This window comes from Panthera uncia (genome assembly GCF_023721935.1).
Source record: "Panthera uncia isolate 11264 chromosome C1 unlocalized genomic scaffold, Puncia_PCG_1.0 HiC_scaffold_4, whole genome shotgun sequence".
Taxonomy (NCBI): Eukaryota; Metazoa; Chordata; class Mammalia; order Carnivora; family Felidae; genus Panthera; species Panthera uncia.
This window is the reverse complement of record NW_026057585.1, coordinates 40,739,293-40,759,366: the sequence shown is the minus strand read 5'-3', so window position 1 is coordinate 40,759,366 and position 20,074 is coordinate 40,739,293. Positions and strand designations below refer to the sequence as shown.

The following is a 20,074-nucleotide window of genomic DNA, read 5'->3' as shown; positions in this document are numbered from 1 at the left end:
GGGAAGGGGGGCACGACTACTTGACAGAAGGCTTGACTGTAATTACGTTCTTTGAAGGCAGAAACCATGTTTCATTCTCTTTCTTTTCCAAAGGGCTTTTCCTTGTAAACTAAACAGATAACTTACTTAGCCTTCTAAGATAAATTTATTTCGATACATGAATAATTTTTAAAATATTAGTTCTTGGGGAGCCTGGCTGGCTCAGTGAGTAGAGCAAGCAACTCTTGATCTCAGAGTAATGAGTTCAACTCCCATGTAGGGTGTACCGCTTAAAGAAAGATAATAATAAAATATCAGTTTTATTTATATACTATACTGTACAAAATTCATGATCCTTTTTATAGATGATTAAACCATTCTACTTATCTTGTACTCTTTGGAGCTATCTTACTTATTAAAACGCTCTTGTAATCACATGCAGACTTGAAAAAAAAGGTTTAAAAACTACACTAAATAAGGAAGTGTTACTGGGGCACCTGGCTGAGGAAGGCTCAGTCGAAGGATTTTGTGGTTCTTTTTTAAATTTTTTTTTTTTAAGTTTATTTATTTTTGACAGAGACAGAGTGCGAGCATGAGCTGGGGAGGTGCAGAGAGAGAGGGAGACACAGAATCCGAAGCAGGCTCCAGGCTCTGAGCTGCCAGCACAGAGCCTGATGCAAGTCCCGAACTCACGAACTGTGAGATCATGACCTGGGCCGAAGTTGGATGCTTAACCAACTGAGCCACCCAGGGGTCCCAAGTGTATGTGACTCTTGATCTCAGGGTTCTGAGTTCAAGCCCCGCACTAGATGTAGAGATTACTTAAGTAAATAAAACTTAAAACAAAAAAAAAGAGCTGTTACTTATTCTTTTCTTTTTAAAAAATGTCTACATTTCATGTCTCACCAAAAATCGTTCATTATTTAGGTACTTCATTTTCTTGCAACGAGTCCACAATCTGTCATATATTACAATTCACAGTGCTCTAATATCCAACTGAATTCCAATTTTTATCAGTTATTTCAGCAAGATTTTTTCAGGCTTTAAGGAAATTCTGATCCTTACACAATTTCGAAATGCTTCTGTCATGGGAAAAGACTTTACTTCTTGGCATTCCTAATTTAGAAAACTGGCATGAGGTTCAAACAAGATTGCACATGTGAAAGGTCACTGAAAATTCTAGCAGCAATACATAAAAATTAAGAATTATCTCCTTAACTCAGAATTTCAAATATTTAAAATAAACTATTTACTACAATCTAACTGCCCTGTTATTTGGTTATTGGTAGTTTATAAAAAGCTCATTAAGACAAAAAAGTGAAAGTCGGCAATAAACCAGATCAAAAATAAGATGCAATCTTATGTAGACTACCCCTCTTGCATACAGCAGTTCAAATATTTTATTCTTGTAATATTTTTGTATAGTTCTTTTTTTTAATCCTACCAAAGTAAGTGAAATAACATAAACCTACCAGCATAATGTAACTATTACTATTACCTTCTCTTAAAATTAGCTTTGTCTTCAGTAAGATTCCTACTCTTTCTCCTTACTTATATTAATAGCCCAAATTCATTATTTGTATTAGGTTCAAGTAATAGCTTATTATCTGCTTTGGTCAGACCTTCCCAAACGATAAAATCGTCTCATCTAGAAATGGAACGAAGAAGGCCTCATTATTTTTTAAACAGGTTTTTCTTTTTTTTTTTTATTTTTTAAAAATTTTTTTTCAACGTTTTTTATTTATTTTTGGGACAGAGAGAGACAGAGCATGAACGGGGGAGGGGCAGAGAGAGAGAGGGAGACACAGAATCGGAAACAGGCTCCAGGCTCCGAGCCATCAGCCCAGAGCCTGACGCGGGGCTCGAACTCACGGACCGCGAGATCGTGACCTGGCTGAAGTCGGACGCTTAACCGACTGCGCCACCCAGGCGACCCAAACAGGTTTTTCTTAAAGGAAAAATAATCTAATTAAGCTAACAAATTATATAATTCTATACAACTATTAAAAAGTCTAGAGATCCTTGTAAAATTCATTCTCAGTTTAGAGCCTATGGGTGCTCCTGCTAGGATTTTACCCTCTGATTCAATTTTCCAGGCCTAATACTAATTACATGAGAATGTAAATCCTAATAAAAATATTAAGTTGAGGGCAAAACACCTAGGAGATTTTCAAACAACAATTCAACTTGCACCCTGTAAACATTCAAATAAAGAACATTTTGTACTTGGTAAATATGTACGAGTAAAAAGATCTGGGAAACCACACACTATGGAAATTCGACACAAACAAAAGCTGTAGATGGACAGACTGTACGGGATAACCTCTGAAACAATATGGATCAAACACTGGTCGAAGAAACATTCCAGGGAGAATGACACCTAAGATTTTCCCGTTAATAACAACGAATAACGGGGCTTTGGGGCTGCACAAACAGGTCCGATCACCTCAACTGCGCTGCAAAACGAAACCGGGACCTAGGAGCCAGCGCGCTGCGGGGCTTTCAGTAGTCTGCACCCACCGGGAGGGCCCGGCAAGCCGGAATGGAGATACCAAGGAAAGCAGCGGGGCCCCTTTCAGGGACTCGCTACACCCCTCTTATCTCCCGCTTCCCAGGGGAGCGCCCCCTGGGGACCCTTCCTCAAATTTACGACTGACTCGCGTCCTCCGCCGACCCCTATCGGGGCGGCCACCAGATCATTCCTGAAACGCAGAGCACTGAGAGAGACTGAGGCCTTCTTCTCGTCCATGCGACCACCACATCCCTAGACCAAGAAAAAGAGGCCACTGCAGCGGCCGCAGCCCCAGCGCGCGGGAGCGAGAACCGAGACCGGCCCCTGGCTGCAGGCGAGGCGCCCTTCGGCCCCGCGCCCCTCCCAGGAGCGCCGCGCTCACCTCCACGGCCTTCCCCGCGGGCCCCGCCAGCACAGCCAATGGTGGCCTGCGGCCGCACCTCCGCAAAATCCTCTCTCACTACCCGGGATTCAGGGAGGTGAGGCGTCGCGTCGGGAAGGTAGGAAAACGGCTCTGCAGCGCTGCCCGCAGGGTCCCCGCCTCCCGCACCGGCCACTTTCCGCAGCAGCCGCAGCTCCTTCCGGTGTCTCCGCGGACGCCGCAGGCGTCTGGGGCGCCGCGGTTGGGCGGGAAGGGGCGGAGCTGCAAAAATACCCCGCCCCGCCCCCAGGGCGTGGCCGCGGCGGCAGGGACCAGGTGCGGAGACCCAGGCCTGCCCTCAGGATCAGGGCTTACTTAGTAGTTTGGGTACTGGAACTGAGTACAAATCAGAGCAGTTTTAGGCTTTGGGCTCTTGTCGTTTTTACACGTGTTCTCCCGCTCTTCTGCATTCACGCTATACGGCCTTTAGCAGGTCTTGTCTCAATGCGTTAGAGAATTTGCATTAAGCCTGGCTGCTGAAGGGCCTCAGGTGTCCAACCTTAGGCAAAGAAACATTAGACAACTTTTTTTTTTTTTTTTTTTTTTTGAGGGCGAGAGACAGAGCGTGAGCAGGGGAGCGTCAGAGAAAGAAGGAGACACACAGAATCTGAAACAGGCTCCAGGCTCTGAACTGTCAGCACAGAGCCAGAGGCGGGACTCGAATTGGTGAACTGTGAGATCTTGACCTGAGCCCAAATCAGACGCTTAACTGAGCCACCCAGGGGCCCCTTTACAACTTGATTCAACACTGTTTTCTCCTTCTTCTTTCAACTTCTTAGGACTTAGATTCTCTGAAAGTAATTGTCTTTACTTTTCTACATCTGCAAAGGAGAAATTCATCTCTCCTGTTTTCCCCTAAGGCCAAAATCAAAATCATTTATTGAAACCTTAGTATCTGCTTAGTGCCTAGAGTACTGGAAGAGACCTGCCTTCTAATTTATTTAGCTTAAATGTGATCAATTGATTGCTACACAAACAATAAAAGCAGTTAAATTAATGGAAATTATTGTTAAAATTGCCAGTTTCATATATCCAATTACCTCTAACTTTGTGGTCTCCAAAATAGAAGCACATAGCCAAGTGCTATGCAAGATGCTCAATCTCCATCAGAATCAAGTAGAAGATATGGGAGCTTCTATTTTTATGATAAAAGTGGAAAAAATGAACCTTTGCTAGCTATGTAGAGATTGACACAAAGACTTCACTATGAATGGTCACCTACCCTGGATTCATGGAGAGAGAATGGAGTTTTCACAATTTGGAGGGTGCCCATGGCACTACCACTCCTCCCTTTTTTTTCAGTATATTTCAAAATATTGCAGTTTACAGGCTATAGGATATCAGCAATGTGGTTAATTTTTATTTTTAAAAATCAAATACCTAAGTGTTTTAAATATGACTCCTTTGTTAAGAACTAAGAGTGATGGGACACCTGGGTGGCTCAGTCTGTTAAGCATATGAAAGAGGCTCTCATCAATATGCAATATTTTTTAATGTGCACATTTTACATTTAATCAAAGTAAAAATGGTGGGGGAGAAGAAGTGAAGGGGAAAAAGAAGAAAAGAAATAGAGTTAGGAAGAGGGAGAAGGAAGATAATTGAAATGGTCATATCAAAACAAATACCTTCTCATATGACTAGGCATTTTTCCGGAGAAGACATCCAAATGGTGTACAGACACATGAAAAGATGCCGAACATCACTCATCATCAGGGAAATACAAATCAAAACCAAGATCAGAGGGGCGCCTGGGTGGCTCAGTGAGTTGAGTGTCCAACTTCAGCTCAGGTCATGATCTCACAGTTCGTGAGTTCAAGCCCCGAGTCAGGCTCTCTGCTGCCTGCAAAGAGCCTGCTTTGGATCATCTGTTCCCTCTCTCTCTCTGCCCCACCCCCACTCGTACTCTCTCTCTCAGAAATAAACATTAAAACAAAAACAGAAAAACACGATGAGGGGCATCTGGGTGGCTGTCAGTTAAGTGTCAGACTTTAGCTCAGGCCTTGATCTCACCATTCTGTTTCAACCCCACATCAGGCTCTGTGCTGACAACTCAGAGACTTGAGCCTGTTTCAGATTCTGTGTCTCCCTCTCTGTCTCTGCTCCGCGCGCCCCCACCCCATTCATGCCCTGTCTCTCTCTCTCTCAAAAATAAATAAAACACTGGGGTGCCTGGGTGGCTCAGTTGGTTAAGCGTCCGACTTCGGCTCAGGTCATGATCTCGCGGTCCAGGAGTTCGAGCCCTGCGTCGGGCTCTGTGCTGACTGCTCAGAGCCTGGAGCCTGCTTCAGATTCTGTGTCTCCCTCTCTCTCTGACCCTCCCCTGTTCATGCTCTGTCTCTCCCTATCTCAAAAATAAATAAACGTTAAAAAAAAAATTTTTATTTAATAAAAATAAATAAATAAAACACTAAAAATTAAAAAAAACAAAACATGATGAGGTATCATCTCACACCTGTCAGAATGGCTAAAATTAACAGCACAAGAAACAACAGGTGTTGGTGAGGATACAGAGAAAGGGGAATGCTCTTGCACTGTTGGTGGGAATGTAAAGTGGCGCATTATGGAAAACAGTATGGAGGTTCCTCAAAAAGTTAAAAAAGGGACTGCCTAGATGGCTCAGTCAGTTAAGCATCCAACTCTTGACTTCCATCCAGGTCATGATCTCACAGTTTGTGAGACTGAACCCTGCATCAGGCTCCATGCTGCTAGCAGCATGGAGCCTGCTTGGGATTCTCTCTCTCTGTCTCTCTTTTCTCTCTTCCTCTCTCTCTGCCCCTCTTCTCTCTCGCTCTCTCTCTCAGAACAAATAAATAAACTTTAAAAAAAAGAAGAAGAAAAAAATCAATAGATGTTCAACTGACTCCATGGGGGAGAGAACCTAAGAAGGTTCCTCTGTACAGATCCTCTTCATTCTTACCTAGATTACTTCGATGGCTGCATGTCTGACTCTAGTCTCTCCTCTAATTTAATGTTATTATTCTGAACATAACTCTTTCTAAAACATAAATCCCATCTTGTAACTCTTTAATGAGTCCTTGTTGCCCCAAAAGTGTTTTATTTTGTTTTGTTTTGTCTTGTTTTGTTTCTCATCAAGGGCCTAGGATGAGATAAGCAAGGTACCTAAAGTGCAATATCTAAGGACCTTGCACTTGCCTAAAACAGAGCACCTGTGTACCTTAGGCACCTTGCTTGCCTCATCCTAGCCCCTGGTGGCATTAGTTCCACCCAGATTTTCTCCTCTTATCTCATCTTTTGTTACACCCTATCAAACACATGCAATCCTCAAGGTCTTCGAATTTACATTTCATTCTCCTTTTTTTTTTTTTTTCAATTTTTTTTTAACGTTTATTTTTGAGACAGGGAGAGACAGAGCATGAACAGGGGAGGGTCAGAGAGAGGGAGACACAGAATCTGAAGCAGGCTCCAGGCTCTGAGCTGTCAGCACAGAGCCCGACGCGGGGCTAGAACTCACAGACCGCGAGATCATGACCTGAGCTGAAGTCGGCCACCTAACCGACTGAGCCACCCAGGCGCCCCTACATTTCATTCTCCTAAAGGGCAAAACATTTGCTCTTCGCCTTTTTAAAAAAAATTTTTTAACATTTATTCATTTTTGAGAGTGAGAGAGACAGAGCATGAGCAGGGGAGGGGCAGAGAGAGAGGGAGACACAGAATCTGAAGCAGGCTCCAGGCTCTGAGCTGTCAGCACAGAGCCCGACTCGGGGCTCAAACTCACGGACTGTGAGATCATGACCTGAGCTGAGGTCACTTAACCGACTGAGCCACCCAGGAGCCCCTGCTCCTTGCCTTTTTTATTTAGTGCTGCTTTCCTTAACCCTAAGCATAGAATGACTTTTTGCCTTTTACTCTTTCTCTTAAAAGTGAACTTCACATCCTTCAAGGGTCACCTCCTGGGAGAAGCAAACTTCAACTTCTTAAGGCCATTTGGACCCTTTCTTTTATGGAATATTCTTTAGTGATATTAAACTTCTAGTATAAATTATACACTGTGGTGTCATTATTATACACCACAGTGATTTATTCACTTTTCCATCTCCTGAACCAAACTGTGAGCAGGAATTTTTCTTATTTTTCCAGCATTCAGCACAGTGCATGCCACAATGTATAAGAATGGACAAATCAATAAACCTGCTATGGAAGAAGATGAGTGAATATGAAATTATGAAAGAAACATAAAATATATTTTCTAACTATATAAAATATATTTCTAAATTAAGATAGTAATTTTCTTATACTTTACAAAATGTTTCTCATTTAAATATATAGAAAACAGATGCAACTCTTTTAATTTTATTAATTTTAAAAATAGTATGGTTTTCTAGACTTTTGAAATGTTGTAATTTCCAAATATGCAAAATAGGAACTCTTGTTTCCATGTGTTTTAATTTTAATTCTATTGTTCTTGTTCTTGTTCTTTTTTTTTTTAATGTTTTATTTATTTTTGAGAGAGAGTGTGAGCAGGGGAGGGGCAGAGAGAGAAAGGGACAGAGGATCAGAAGCAGGCTCTGTGCTGACAATAGAGATCCTGATGCCAGGCTCAAACTGATGAACTGTGAGATTACGACCTGAGCCTTAGTCAGATGCTCAACTGACTGAGCCACTCAGGTGCCTTTGTGTCAAATAACTTTTATTTATTTATTTATTTATTTATTTATTTAAATTTCTATTTTAGAGATAGAATGCAAAAGTTGGGGAGAGGAGCAGATGAAGAGAGGGAGAGAATCTTAAGCAGGCTCCACACTCAACAGGGAGCCTGATGCAGGGCTCAGTCCCACAACCATGGGACCATGACCTGAGCTGACATCAAGAATCAAATGCTCAACCAAGTGAGCCACCAAGGCACCCCAAAGTAACTTTTTTTTAAGTTTATTTATTTATTTTGAGACAGAAAGAGTGAGTGCATGTAGTGGGGAAAGGGGAGAGAGAAAGAGGGAGAGAGAGAATCCCAGGCAGGCTCCAAACCATAAGATCATGAGCTGAAGTTGGATGCTTGACAGACTGAGCCACTGGGAACCCCTCGTGTACAAGTTTTTATGTAATGTATCTTCTACTTTCTCTTGTGTATTATATAGGAATTCTGGGTCATATGGTATCACTACACTTATCATTTTGAGGAACTGAATCTGTAATATTTGGATGTATATGGACTAAATGTTCTAAATTAGCATCTAGAACCATAGTCTGAGTTCTAAATGCCTTGATCAGCTTAGTTGAGACTTGTGGAGGAGTCTGCCAAACACTCCTGGGTGGATAATGAGAACAAGGATATAATGGCCATTATATACCCTTTGGCATTTTATGGATTTAAAAGGAGGCCCTGAGTTATTTCTGGGAACTCTGCCAGATTTTAGCACTTAATGGAAAAAGTAATTGGATATATGAATTACCTAAAAGAATTAATCTATTTAGGTGATGTGATTGTTTTTAACTAAAGTGCTAGACTTTGGTCAGGCTTAATATTTTCACTTGATAAGTGCTGTTTCCACCAATAATTTATGAAGTTCATTGGCCATTTACTGTGTCAGAGTGAGCAGTGAGCCTAAATATCCTAAATGAAATACCAGATATATGCGTTCAATCTGACTTGGGTGCCTTCTGCACGTGGCTCACTCCTAAATTCTGGCTTTTTTCTTATAGCCCTTTTGTGAGTTCCACAATGAATGCCCCCCTTGCTGGGAACCTCTCACTGTATTTTTCTAATATGGAGGGGAAAAAAATCTGTGGCTAACCATTTGGATAGTCCACTTAGTTCCTGGTTCAAAGATAACAACTATTAAGGTAATTCAAGCCTGGCTACCTTCTGTGGCATTCATTTGGCCCATAGGATAATTTTTCTTGCAGAATTGCAAGTACAGGCCACTGCCACTGCAGCCCTCTGTATTTGCTCTGCCATCAAAGGCCTCTTGGGATAGTCTATTGTCTTTAGACTTTTCAGGTGATATATGCTACAGGACATGGAAGTCAAATTCTCTGAGTTTCTTAAAATTCCTTCACTTGGCTTGAGGTGAGAGTAGGATGGGTTATGCACCCTGCTCTCCCCACTCGGGAGGAGGGGGAGGAAATTGCGCAGCACTCCAGAAAACTCTCTTGTAGGCATTTTCATTTTTCCATCTTCTTTGATCAATTTTGCCATATCATTCCCTGGAGGTATGTGAGTACTGAGGATTGCTAAATCAGCCTCACATTCTCCTAACATGCCTTGTGGAGTTGGTCTAGCATCCTTTTTAAGAATACTTAGGGCACTTGGCATCTGTTTCTCTTAACTTTGGAGCTTATGCCAAAGAATGTAGAAAAGTCCCACGGAATATGCCATACATCTTAGAAATTTGTGCCAGGATTGTTCTAAGTTCTTAACTACTTTTTGTTATCTTGGATCCCTTTGACAGAGCCCCTCTTCTCAAAGTAATGTTTTTACGTGCATAAACAAAATATATAGGATAACAAAGGAAACCGATTATATGGAGATAAAGTTTTATCCTCAGAGCCCATGGAGTTACAAGTAACCCAAGTTAAAAACTTATATAAGAATCTTAGTGCTTTACAAATACTATTACATTTATCTCCCAACACCCCAATGAGGAAACTGAGGCATAATGAGGTTAAGTTTTTGCCCTAAGATCACATACCTAGTAAGTGGCAGACAAAGGATTCGAACTGAGGCAGTCTGAAACTACAGTATTGTTTTGATACTATGCATATAGGATCTCCCACATTCATTAATGGTTGATTAATGATTACCCTCACTTTGGGTGAGGGACAGACCTTTAGAATTAACCAAGACCCATTTTTCCCCTGGGCTAAGATAGCTTGTGACATCATATGCAAATATGAGACTCTGCCTGCCTGATGCTGCATCCATGTGAAATACTCTGTCCTATGGTTTAAGCCATTATTAAACAAACTACTTATGTTTTGTTTTTGTTTTTTGCTTCTAGCTAACAGCATCCTAACTGATATACATACTAATGACTAACACTGCATGTTAACCTTAAAAATAAAAGTCAATTATTTTATCAGCAAACACGGTTTTATTTAGGAATAACAGAGAATTGCAATTTGGGACAAGCAAGCTATGGCAAACCATAGGCAAGTCTGACAAACACAGGAGAAGAACATTATTTTATGGAGAAGGAGAAAGTTGGGAGGGGTTGTTTTGAACAAAAGTCCTTTGGAGAAAAGCAAGGATTCGGGGTGATGATGGCTTCTCACTGGCTGAATTGTAGGGGTAGTATGGATTTCTTGTAGGAGATACAGTGTATTCTTTCCTTATTGGGGCTTGTGATTGATGATTCTTTCTCTAATTGACATCGAGTGGTACATTTTCCCCTTCCACTCTCCTTGTAGCACCTCATGTCCACTTTAATGAGGTTTCCCTTCATGAATTTTAGCAAATAATCTGCCAACCCAGGAGAAGGGGGGCTTGGAGCAATTTACACTGATTTAGGAAAATAAAGAAAATATGCATTTCTTATTCCCCTGTTAAAGAGTAAAATCCATAACCAGTATGTACAAATATCTCCTTCATAATGTCTATTGTGGAATTCAAAGAGATAATGTCGTCAGTAAAGTTGCTTTAAGTGGTACTTATCATTACTACTGCTGTTCCCATTATGTTGAATGTAAGTTGTGGGATGTAGGGAGGAGGCAGCAGAAAGGAGACTGGGAGAATAAACAAAAAACCTTACACATTCCAGGTTCTTCAAATGTCAATACCTCCATTTACTTAAAAAGTGCAAAATATTTTCACCAAGAACTCTGTGCACTTTTGGCTATTATTCATCTAGTGATGTCACACATCAGTATTGTCATTTCCTAGTTTCCATTTGACTAAATAGGAATTTTGAAAACTAATAGAAATGATTATTCATTCCTGTTCCTTAGGTTGGAATAGTAACATCTGCTGTCATGTTTTAGCTATCCTTACAAAGTTATTTGGGCATTTCACCACAAATATGATCAGTAATTGGAATTTTTAAATCTGCAGTTCTGATGGAATGTTTTGACTCAAGACTGCAAATAGAAACAGCATCTTTTTTTATTGTCATTCTCCACGCTCCCTCCCTCGTTTTCTCTGTATTAGAACCTAAGAGCAGTGAATACCCTGCCTGACAACTCATAGGTGGCCATATTTACATATTTTAATTCAGTGGGAAACGTGGAGAGTAATTGAAATCAATAACTTCATCGATACAGGATTGGAATGCCTCTTAACATTCATTAGTTTAGGTGCTGCGGATCTAGAGTAGAAGTTCTTAATTCGGGATCCATGGATTGGTTTCGGGCATCTGAATTTGTACATACTGTACATATGTTTTTCTTTTAATAATGTATGAGCGTCTGTAAGAGTCTATGTGCATTCGTCTGGGGTAAAATCCCCACAGGGCACCAGATTCGCTGAATAGACCTAGATCCCTCAAAAGGTTACAAACTGCGATACCAGTTGACAACACTGTAACAATGCAGTTCTTAGGCAGTCTTTAGAACTCATTTGCCAAGGCAGGAGCCTCTACCCTACACAAAAATGGCGAGAGCGGCTTCACACGTAGCCCCTCGCGCTGAAAGGCTACAAGGCCCCCGCCACATTCTCTCCACCTTCCCACTTCTGACCCCGGAAGGACTCCGCCCCCGCGGCCAGGCGGCTCTTCAGTGCTGGGCTGCGGCTGGGAATCAGGAGTGAGCCCGCAGCACCTGACCTGTAGCACCAGGTACAAGGGTGGAGGGGGAAGGCGTAGGGGAGGGTGGGGTCGTGTAGCCCGCGGGGGCCGAGGCAAGCAGGGTAGGGCGTGGTGGGGCGCGGGTAGGAGCCCCGGCCTTGGCCCTCGGGAATCCCAGGGCGGGTGAAGGAACAGAAAGCCAGAGAAGTCCGCACGCCGGAGGGAGGCCCGCAAGGGGAGCGCTGAATCAGGGTGGGCTCCCGACTACTGCTCAGAGCCCAACCGAGGGTCTGGGCGGGCGAGCCGAGCGAGAGTCCACTTTTCTGGTCCCTTGGTTAATAAAAAAAAAAAAAAAAAAAAAAAAAAGGAAGACCGCTGAGGATAGTGCTTGTGGAGGTCGGGGGTGAGGGTCCTGGTGTAGGTAGGGCCGCTAGCGTGGTCCAAGTTTTTGCGTGAATGCCAGTGGTTTGAGCAGGGAGTGGTTTTTGAATGAGGAAGATTACTCTTTCTTTGCTGGTGCTTTCAGAGAATAATAGAGCATAGGGAGGATTGTGGCCTCAGGGCCCTTTTGTAAACAAAGTTGTTCCACATTTATATTGTGGAAGGAGGACTCCAAAAGATCTTGCTCTTGCACAGACCTTTATTATTGTTATTTTATCGTTATTGCAACTAAATATTTTTGCTGTGTTTTACTCAGTTCGGGTGCATGAGTTTACGTTTCACGTCAGTTTGGGGAGGGGTATTTGGACTTTCATTATTGCTTAAATTATAAAGTAAGCTGTAGAATAGAATTTTAGGGTGTTTAAGAAACAAACTATCACACATTTTTAGCTCTCCAACGGTTACATAATTACATAATATAGTGGTTTTGGTGATGTTTTAGAGCCTTCTACAAATTTGAATAATAATTAAACTGCCTTCGTGTTTATTTTAATTAGTATTTATGGAAGAAACTGAAATGATTAGTTTTTTAAAAGTTATTCAGTTATTAATTATTAAGTTTTCAATCACTCTGTACTGTCAGGGCAGAGCCCAACTCAAGAGCTTGAACTCATGAACTCAAGATCATGACCTGAGCAGAAATCAAGAGCCAGAGGCTTAACCGACCGAGCTACCCAGGCCCCCCTTTAGTGTAGTATTTTTGAAAAGTAATACATGTAGGTATTTAAAAAAATCAAATATTAGAGAAGACTTATAATGAAAAGGAATGATTCCCTGCACAACCTTATACCCCTAATCTCATTCTCCAGAGGACCATTTTTCTCAGGTTTAATTTCCTTTGTATTTCTCAGCAATATGTTTCTATCACAGTTTGTTGCTTGGAATAAGTGTACTTCAATCAGAATTATACTGGGTCTAGGGGTGTCTGGGTGGCTCAGTGGGTTAAGCATCGACTTTGACTCAGGTCGTGATCAGATCATGATCTCTTGGTCTGTGAGTTCAGGCCCGGCGGTTGGGCTCTCTGCTGACAACTCAGAGCCTGGAGCCTGCCTCTGATTCAGAACATTAAAAAAAAAAATTAATTAAAAAAAAATAGAAAGAATTATACTGGGTCTAAACATTGCAATTAGAGTATGTGTGAAGGGGGATTAAGTTTACACTCTGTGAGTGTCGCTAGTAGGGAATAAATAAGGTGTCAGTAGCAGTAACCTACCTTTAGTATTACTGTTTTTCTTGAAAGGATACTACTACTTAATGGTTTTGATGCTTGTCTGAAAAAAAAAGATATTAACATTAAAGGATAGTCTGCATATTAACAGAAAGTGGTCTGGAGTCTACAAAAAGCACAGAGATATATGCAGAAATAAGGGACTGAAAGTATAGCCAATAAGCTTTTTTTTCCCCTTCTTTTTTCTTTTTTGAACGGGGAGCGTGCTGGGAAGCAGGGGAGTGGCAGAGGGAGAGGGAGAGAAAGAATCTGAAGCAGGCTCCTTGCCCAGTGAGGAGTCCCATGCGGGGCTCGATATCACGACCGTGAGATCATGACCTGAGCTGAAATTGAGTTGGACTGAGCCACCCAGGAGCCTCTAGCCAATAAGCTTTTATTGGAAGATTTTTGATTTTTATTTTCTCTTTAGTAATGTTTATATAGCGCTATTCAAGGAAAAGAAATATTAAATTTGGTAGACGTAAACATTCTGGTTACTGGAAAAGCCTACCCTCTTGTGTACCAGAGACTGTTCTCAGGCTTTTAATTGGCCTAGATAAAATATTCCTTAGGTTCCATTAATTTTGTGTTTACCAGGCAAACTGTTTAACGTATGAATTTAGGTCCTACATTTTTTTTTAAATGGTATTAAAATTTATTTTGAAAGAGAGAGCGTGAGCAGGGGAGGAACAGAGAGAGAGGGAGAGAGAAAATATGAAGCAACCTCCTCATGTCAGCACAGAGCAGAGCTCTGTGCAGGGCTTGTACTCACAAACTGTGAGCTCATGACCTGAGTTGACATCAAGAGTTGGGCACTTAACTGACTGAGCCACGCAGGAGCCCCTAGCTCCTACAGTGTTTTATCTCAGAGGGTATGTCTTGATGACATATATAAGTATTTTTTTGACTAGTGTATTTCCTTATTATAAATGAATAAATATGTAAGCTGATATATACATCAGTACTATGTGAATTTGTTTATTGTGTGTCCAACTGGGTACGCAGATAAAATTGAGTTTCTGGCTTTGAAAAGCATAGACCCAGACCCTGAACCATCATGTCTGTGAAAGTTCTGCTACCCTTAAGGGCCTTTATGAGAGATAGCTGCTTTCTCTGTAGACCTCCTACTTCTCTTTCTTTGGTTTCAATAGAAATAGGCATTAAAACAATATTAAAATTTCATAGCATGCATATAGCATTTCTTTGAACATCTTTAAAATGGAATGGTAGGAGAATAAGTGCCTGAGTTCTGAAGTTCAGTTCAGTGAACTGAGGTTACCTTCTAGCGCCAGGAGTCATGGTTCTAATCAGGTTCCTTTCAGTACCTGTACCTCCTGTTATTTGAAGGAAATAAGTGGGAAGAAATAGGTTTTAAATTTTATTTAAAAGCTGAAATATTGGGGTGCCTAGGTGGCTCAGTTGGTTTAGTATCTGATGTCGGCCTCAAAGGGCCATGGACCTGGGGTGGCGAAGGAACTGAGAAAAAGAGACAACAGTATAGTGAGGCACAGGGGACCCGGAGCCAACAGCCCTAGGTACCGAGGTTTATTGTACATCTTCTTATATACGTTTTCAGGAAAAACAGATCAGCAATGATTAACAACAGAAAGCTTAGCAAAGCATGTCAATGGTGTACATCTGATTCAGCTATCGTACATGTATGTTGTGTACGAGAGCAGCCTTGCAGATACATATGTTCCGGTAAGAATCTTTACGATAGAGGCAAAGACAAAGGGAGTGAATGCACTGTGCTATGTACAGCTGGCTTCCTTTAAGCAAAACATCCCTATCTGCATACTAAAGAACAGACCACATTTTCCAAGGGCAATTCACTCAAGTCCTTTCAGGTTATTTTTAACCTCACCATCTCACGTTTTCTCAGAGATCTTGGAGCCTGAATGAATATGTGCCTATGGTAATTGTGGTGTTCTGTTTCCCACGATGAGGGTCATGATGAGGGTCATGATCTCACGGTTCCTGAGTGAGCCCCACATCGGTCTCTATGCTGACCGGTGTGTAGCCTGCTTGGAATTCTCTCTCTCTCTCTCTCTCTCTCTCCCTCCCTCCCTCCCTCCCTCCCTCCCTCCCTCCCCCTCTCCCTCGTTCTCGCTCTCGCTCTCGTTCTCTCTGTCTCTTTTCCCTCTCCCCCCAGAAATAAATAAATAAACTGAAATTTTTTTAAAAAGCTGAAATATTTATTTAAGCAGAAAAGAGAGAATCTAGGACCTGTAATTTTCTAAGGAAAATGTGCTACTTGAACTCATAGTTCAAATCTAACACATTTTCTTTTTTGGATGCTTTGATGATTAATAAACTTTTAGCTCGAGTAAATTTGGCTCATAATTTTCTTCAGGGAAGTATATCATGAATAATTAACTGCAAAAAGAAAACACTGATAGAGTTAAATTTTCAATTTGTATCTTTCATTTAATAGCTAATATGTTTTTATGTTTCATTTAATGAAGGTTGTAAGAGGAGTCATGTCAGAAGAAACAGTAAGCGAATCACAGTTTTCCTTGAAGACTGCAGTACTAAGAGTGTTTGATCTTCCTCTGTCTTGGTACTATTCTCTCTCCCAGGTAAACAAACAAAAAACATGAAGTCGAATAAGTTTATTGCTCAGAGCATAGTATTTTGTTTATAGTATTTAAATTTCAATTGAAGTTTTAAATGGTTCAGTCAAAATGTTTATTAAGGTAGTTTAGGATGCCTGGGTGGCTCAGTCAGTTACGTGTCCTACTCTTGGTTTCTACTCAAGTCGTGATCTCATAGTTCATGAGTTTGAGCCCCACACCAGGCTCTGTGCTGGCAGCAAAAAGCCTGGTTGGCATTCTCTCCTTCTCTCCATTTCCCTTTCTCTCTGCCCTTCCCCATTGGTATATATGTACGTGCATGTGTTCTATCTTTCGAAATAAAAACAAAAAATAAAAACCAAAAACTTTAAAATGTTTATTAATGTGGTTTAAAACTTACTTGGTTTTTATTTCATGGCTTTTTGTTACCATATTCATAACTTAAAAAAAATTTTTTTAATGTTTTTTTTTTTTTTTTTTTTTTTGAGAGAGAGAGACAGAGCATGAGTGGGGGAGGAGCAGAGAGAGAGGGAGACACAGAACCCGAAGCAGGCTCCAGGCTCTGAGCTGTCAGCACAGAGCCTGATGTGGGGCTCAAACCCACGAACCACAAGACCATGACCTGAGCCAAAGTCGGCTGCTTAACCGACTGAGCTACCCAGGCTCCTCTCATATTCATAACTTTTAAAAGGATATTGTAGGGGCACCTGGGTGGCTCAGGTCATGATCTCACAGTTCATGGGTTTGAGCCCCCCATCGGGCTCTGTGTTGATAGCTCAGAGCCTGGAGCCTGCTTCAGATTCTGTGTCTCCCTCTCTCTCTGTCCCTCCCCTGCTTGTGCTCTGTCTCTCTCGGTCTCTCAAAAATAAATAAACATTAAAAAAAATTTTAAAAAGGAGATTTTATTACTTAAAAAAAAAAAAATAGTACTGAGGTGCCTGGCCAGCTCACTTGGAAGAGCAAGTGACTCTTGATCTTGGAGTTGTGAGTTTCAAGTCCCATGCTGGGTGTAGAGATACATACATACATAAACAAACAAAACTTAAGAATAAATAGTCCTCCTTAAGTGAATTTACATAGTCCATTAAAGTTATTTTCAGTGATGGAGTGCCTGGGTTACTCAGTTGAGTGTCCCAACTCTTGATTTCAGGTCATGATCCCAGGGTTGTGGGATCGAGCCCCACGTTGGGCTGTGTTGAGTGTAGGGCCTGCTTGGGAGTCTCTCTTTCTCCCTCAGCCCCTCTACCCTCTCATACTCTCTCTCTCTGTGTCTCTCTCTCAAATCAAAATAAAGTAAAAAAAAAATATTTTCAGTGAATTATGTTATCGAAGTGGACCTGTTCTCATCACAGTCCTTTAATTTTGTTTTATAGGGGTAAAATATACATAACATAAAATTTACCTTTTTAACCATTATAAAATGTATAGTTCAGTAGCGTTAGGTATATTGTTGTGCAACCAATCTTTGGAACTTCTTGCAAATCTGAAACTGTACAGCCACTAAATAGCAACTTTCCATTCCCCCTCTGTTTCTAATTTGACTACTCTAAGTACCTCATAAATGGAATTATATAATGTTTGTCTTTGGGGGAATGGTTTATTTTACTTAGCATGATGTCCTCAAGATTCATCCATTTTGTAGCACGTCAGAATTTCTTTCTTTTCCCAGGTTGAATAACACTTGATTTTATGTATACACTGCATTTTATTTGTTCATTCATCACAGGTCATTTGGGTTACTTCTGTCTTTTGGCTATTGTGAATAATGGTGTTATGAACATGACTGTATGAATATCTACTCAAGTCCCTGCTTTTCAGTTCTTTTGGATATATACCTAGAAGTGAAATTTCTGGATCACATGGTAATTCTATTTTTAATTTGTTGAGGAACTGGCATATTGTTTTCCATAGTGGCTCTGCCAGTTTTCATTCTACCAGCAGTGCACAAGGTTCCCATTTCTCCACATTCTCACCAACACTTGTTATTTTGTGTTTTTGTTTTTTTTTTTTTTTTAAATATAATTTATTGTCAAATTGGCTAACATATAGTGTGTAAAGTGTGCTCTTGGTTTTTGGGGTAGATTCCTGTGGTTCATCGCTTACACACAACACCTAGTGCTCATCCCAACAAGTGCCCTCCTCAATGTCCATTACCCATTTTCTCCTCTCCCCCAACCCCATCCACCCTCAGTTTGTTCTCTGTATTTAAGAGTCTCTTATGGTTTGCCTCCCTACCTCTCTCTTTGTAACTATTTTTACCCCTTCCCTTCCCCCATGGTCTTCTGATAAGTTTCTCAAGATCCACATAGGAGTAAAACATGATATCTGTCCTTCTCTGACTGACTTATTTCACTCAGCATATCTTCCAGTTCCATCCATGTTGCTGCAAATGGCATGATTTCATTCTTTCTCATTGCCAAGTAGTGTTCCATTGTATATATAAACCACATCTTCTTTATCTGTTCATCAGTTGATGGACATTTAGGCTCTTTCCATAATTTGACTATTGTTGAAAGTGCTGCTATAAACATTGGGGTACATGTGCCCCTGTACATCAGCACTCCTGTATCCCTTGGGTAAATTCCTAGTAGTGCTATTACTGGGTCATAGGGTAGTTCTATTTTTAATTTTTTGAGGAATCTCCACACTGTTTTCCAGAGTGGCTGCACCAATTTGCATTCCCACCAACAGTGCAAGAGGGTTCCCGTTTCTCCACATCCTTGCCAGCATCTATAGTTTCCTGATTTGTTCATTTTAGCTACTCTGACCAGTGTGAGGTGGTATCTCAGTTTGGTTTTGATTTGTATTTCCCTGATGATGAGTATCATTGAGCATCTTTTCATATGTCTGTTGGCCATCTGGATGTCTTCTTTGAAAAAGTGTCTATTCATGTCTTCTGCCTATTTCTTCACTGGATTATCTGTTTTTCAGGTGTTGAGTTTGGAAAGTTCTTTATAGATTTTGGATACTAACCCTTTATCTGATATGTCATTTGGAAACATCTTTCTCTGTTTTTGTTTTTTTTTTTAATAGTAGCCACCTAAAGCTGTCTGAGTTGGTATATCATTGTTTTGATTTGCATTTTCCTAATGATTAGGGAATCCCATTTCCATGGGAACAGTCCCTTTATTTTTAATATTTGTTTCTAATGCAATATGTACTTCATTGTGCTGAAGAAAAAGGTATGTGTGGAAAGTAGCATTTAGTTCACTAAAGCTATAATGTATTTCATTAAATCCAAGATGATCATTTTTTACATTTCAATGTTTGCAAAACTTGCTTACGTGTTAAAGTGAGTGGTATCTCAGATGGGAGGAGTATAGTGTAATTTTACATTTATATATAGGGAAGGATGTGGCACAGATGTATGAGAAGTAGCAATTATACCTAGTGTTCACTGTGTTTAAGATATTATTTATGTCCTTTATACATAAAATGTCTGTAATCCTCAAAGTAACCCTGGAATTTAGATATCATCTCCATTTTACAGATCTGGAGGCTTTAAGGGCTTAATTAACTTGTCCAAAAGGTATATATAATAATGTGAGATTTTAACTTGTATCTCCTTCATCCCCAAATCCATTTTCTCTCTTTTCCTTTCTCTCTCTCTCTCTCTCTCTTTTAGATTATTCATTTTTTTGAGAGAGAGAGAGCAGAGGAGGGGCAGAGAAAGAGGGGGACAGAGGATCCGAAGCAGGCTCTCTGCTGACAGCAGAGAGCCCCATGTGGGGCTCAAACTCACAAACTGTGAGATCATGACCTGAGCTGAAGTTGGACACTTAACCAACTGAGCCACCCAGGTGCCCTATCTCTCTTTTCCTGTGTTTACTTTTTCAGGAGTATATGCTTAAAAGAAAATTTGACAAATATAGAAAAGAATTAAAGAGAAAATAAAAATTACCAACAGTTCCTCTGTAAAAGCTTATTTGCTATACTTTTTCTTTTTTCTTTTTAATGTTTATTTATTTTTGAGAGGGGGGAGGGGAAGAGAGAGAGGGAGACACAGACTCCAAAGCAGGCTCCAGACTCTGAGCTGTCAGCACAGAGCCTGACTTGGGTCTTGAACCCACAAACCGCAAGATCATGATCGAGCCGAAGCAGGAGACTTAACTGACTGAGCCACCCAGGCGCCCATCTCTCTTTTCTTTTCTTTCCTTTTTTAGGACTATGTGCTTGAAAGATAATTTGACAAATATGGAAAAGAATAAAAGAGAAAAAAAATTACCAACAGTTCCTCTGTAAAAGCTTATTTGCTATACTTTTTCT

General features: G+C 40.8%; 2 protein-coding genes across 4 annotated transcripts in view; one reads left to right on the top strand and one right to left on the bottom strand.

Moving 5' to 3' along the window:
* Nucleotides 1-3,112, bottom strand: part of USP33 (ubiquitin specific peptidase 33) — a 64,202-nt gene extending 61,090 nt beyond the window's left edge. For both annotated transcript variants that reach the window (XM_049616970.1, XM_049616972.1), the window contains exon 1: nt 2,874-3,112. The gene's annotated coding sequence lies outside the window, so the exon portion shown is untranslated. The remainder of the gene's footprint in view (nt 1-2,873) is intronic.
* An 8,415-nt stretch (nt 3,113-11,527) lies between these two features.
* Nucleotides 11,528-20,074, top strand: part of MIGA1 (mitoguardin 1) — a 105,889-nt gene continuing 97,342 nt past the window's right edge. The window contains exons 1-2 of one of the 2 annotated variants that reach the window (XM_049616968.1): nt 11,528-11,638; nt 15,701-15,814. In XM_049616968.1, the coding sequence (XP_049472925.1) occupies nt 15,716-15,814 (99 nt within the window). In that variant the 5' untranslated portion in view covers nt 11,528-11,638; nt 15,701-15,715. Of the gene's footprint in view, nt 11,639-14,458; nt 14,937-15,700; nt 15,815-20,074 lie in introns of those variants that run through there. The other variant, XM_049616967.1, reaches the window with a different exon arrangement.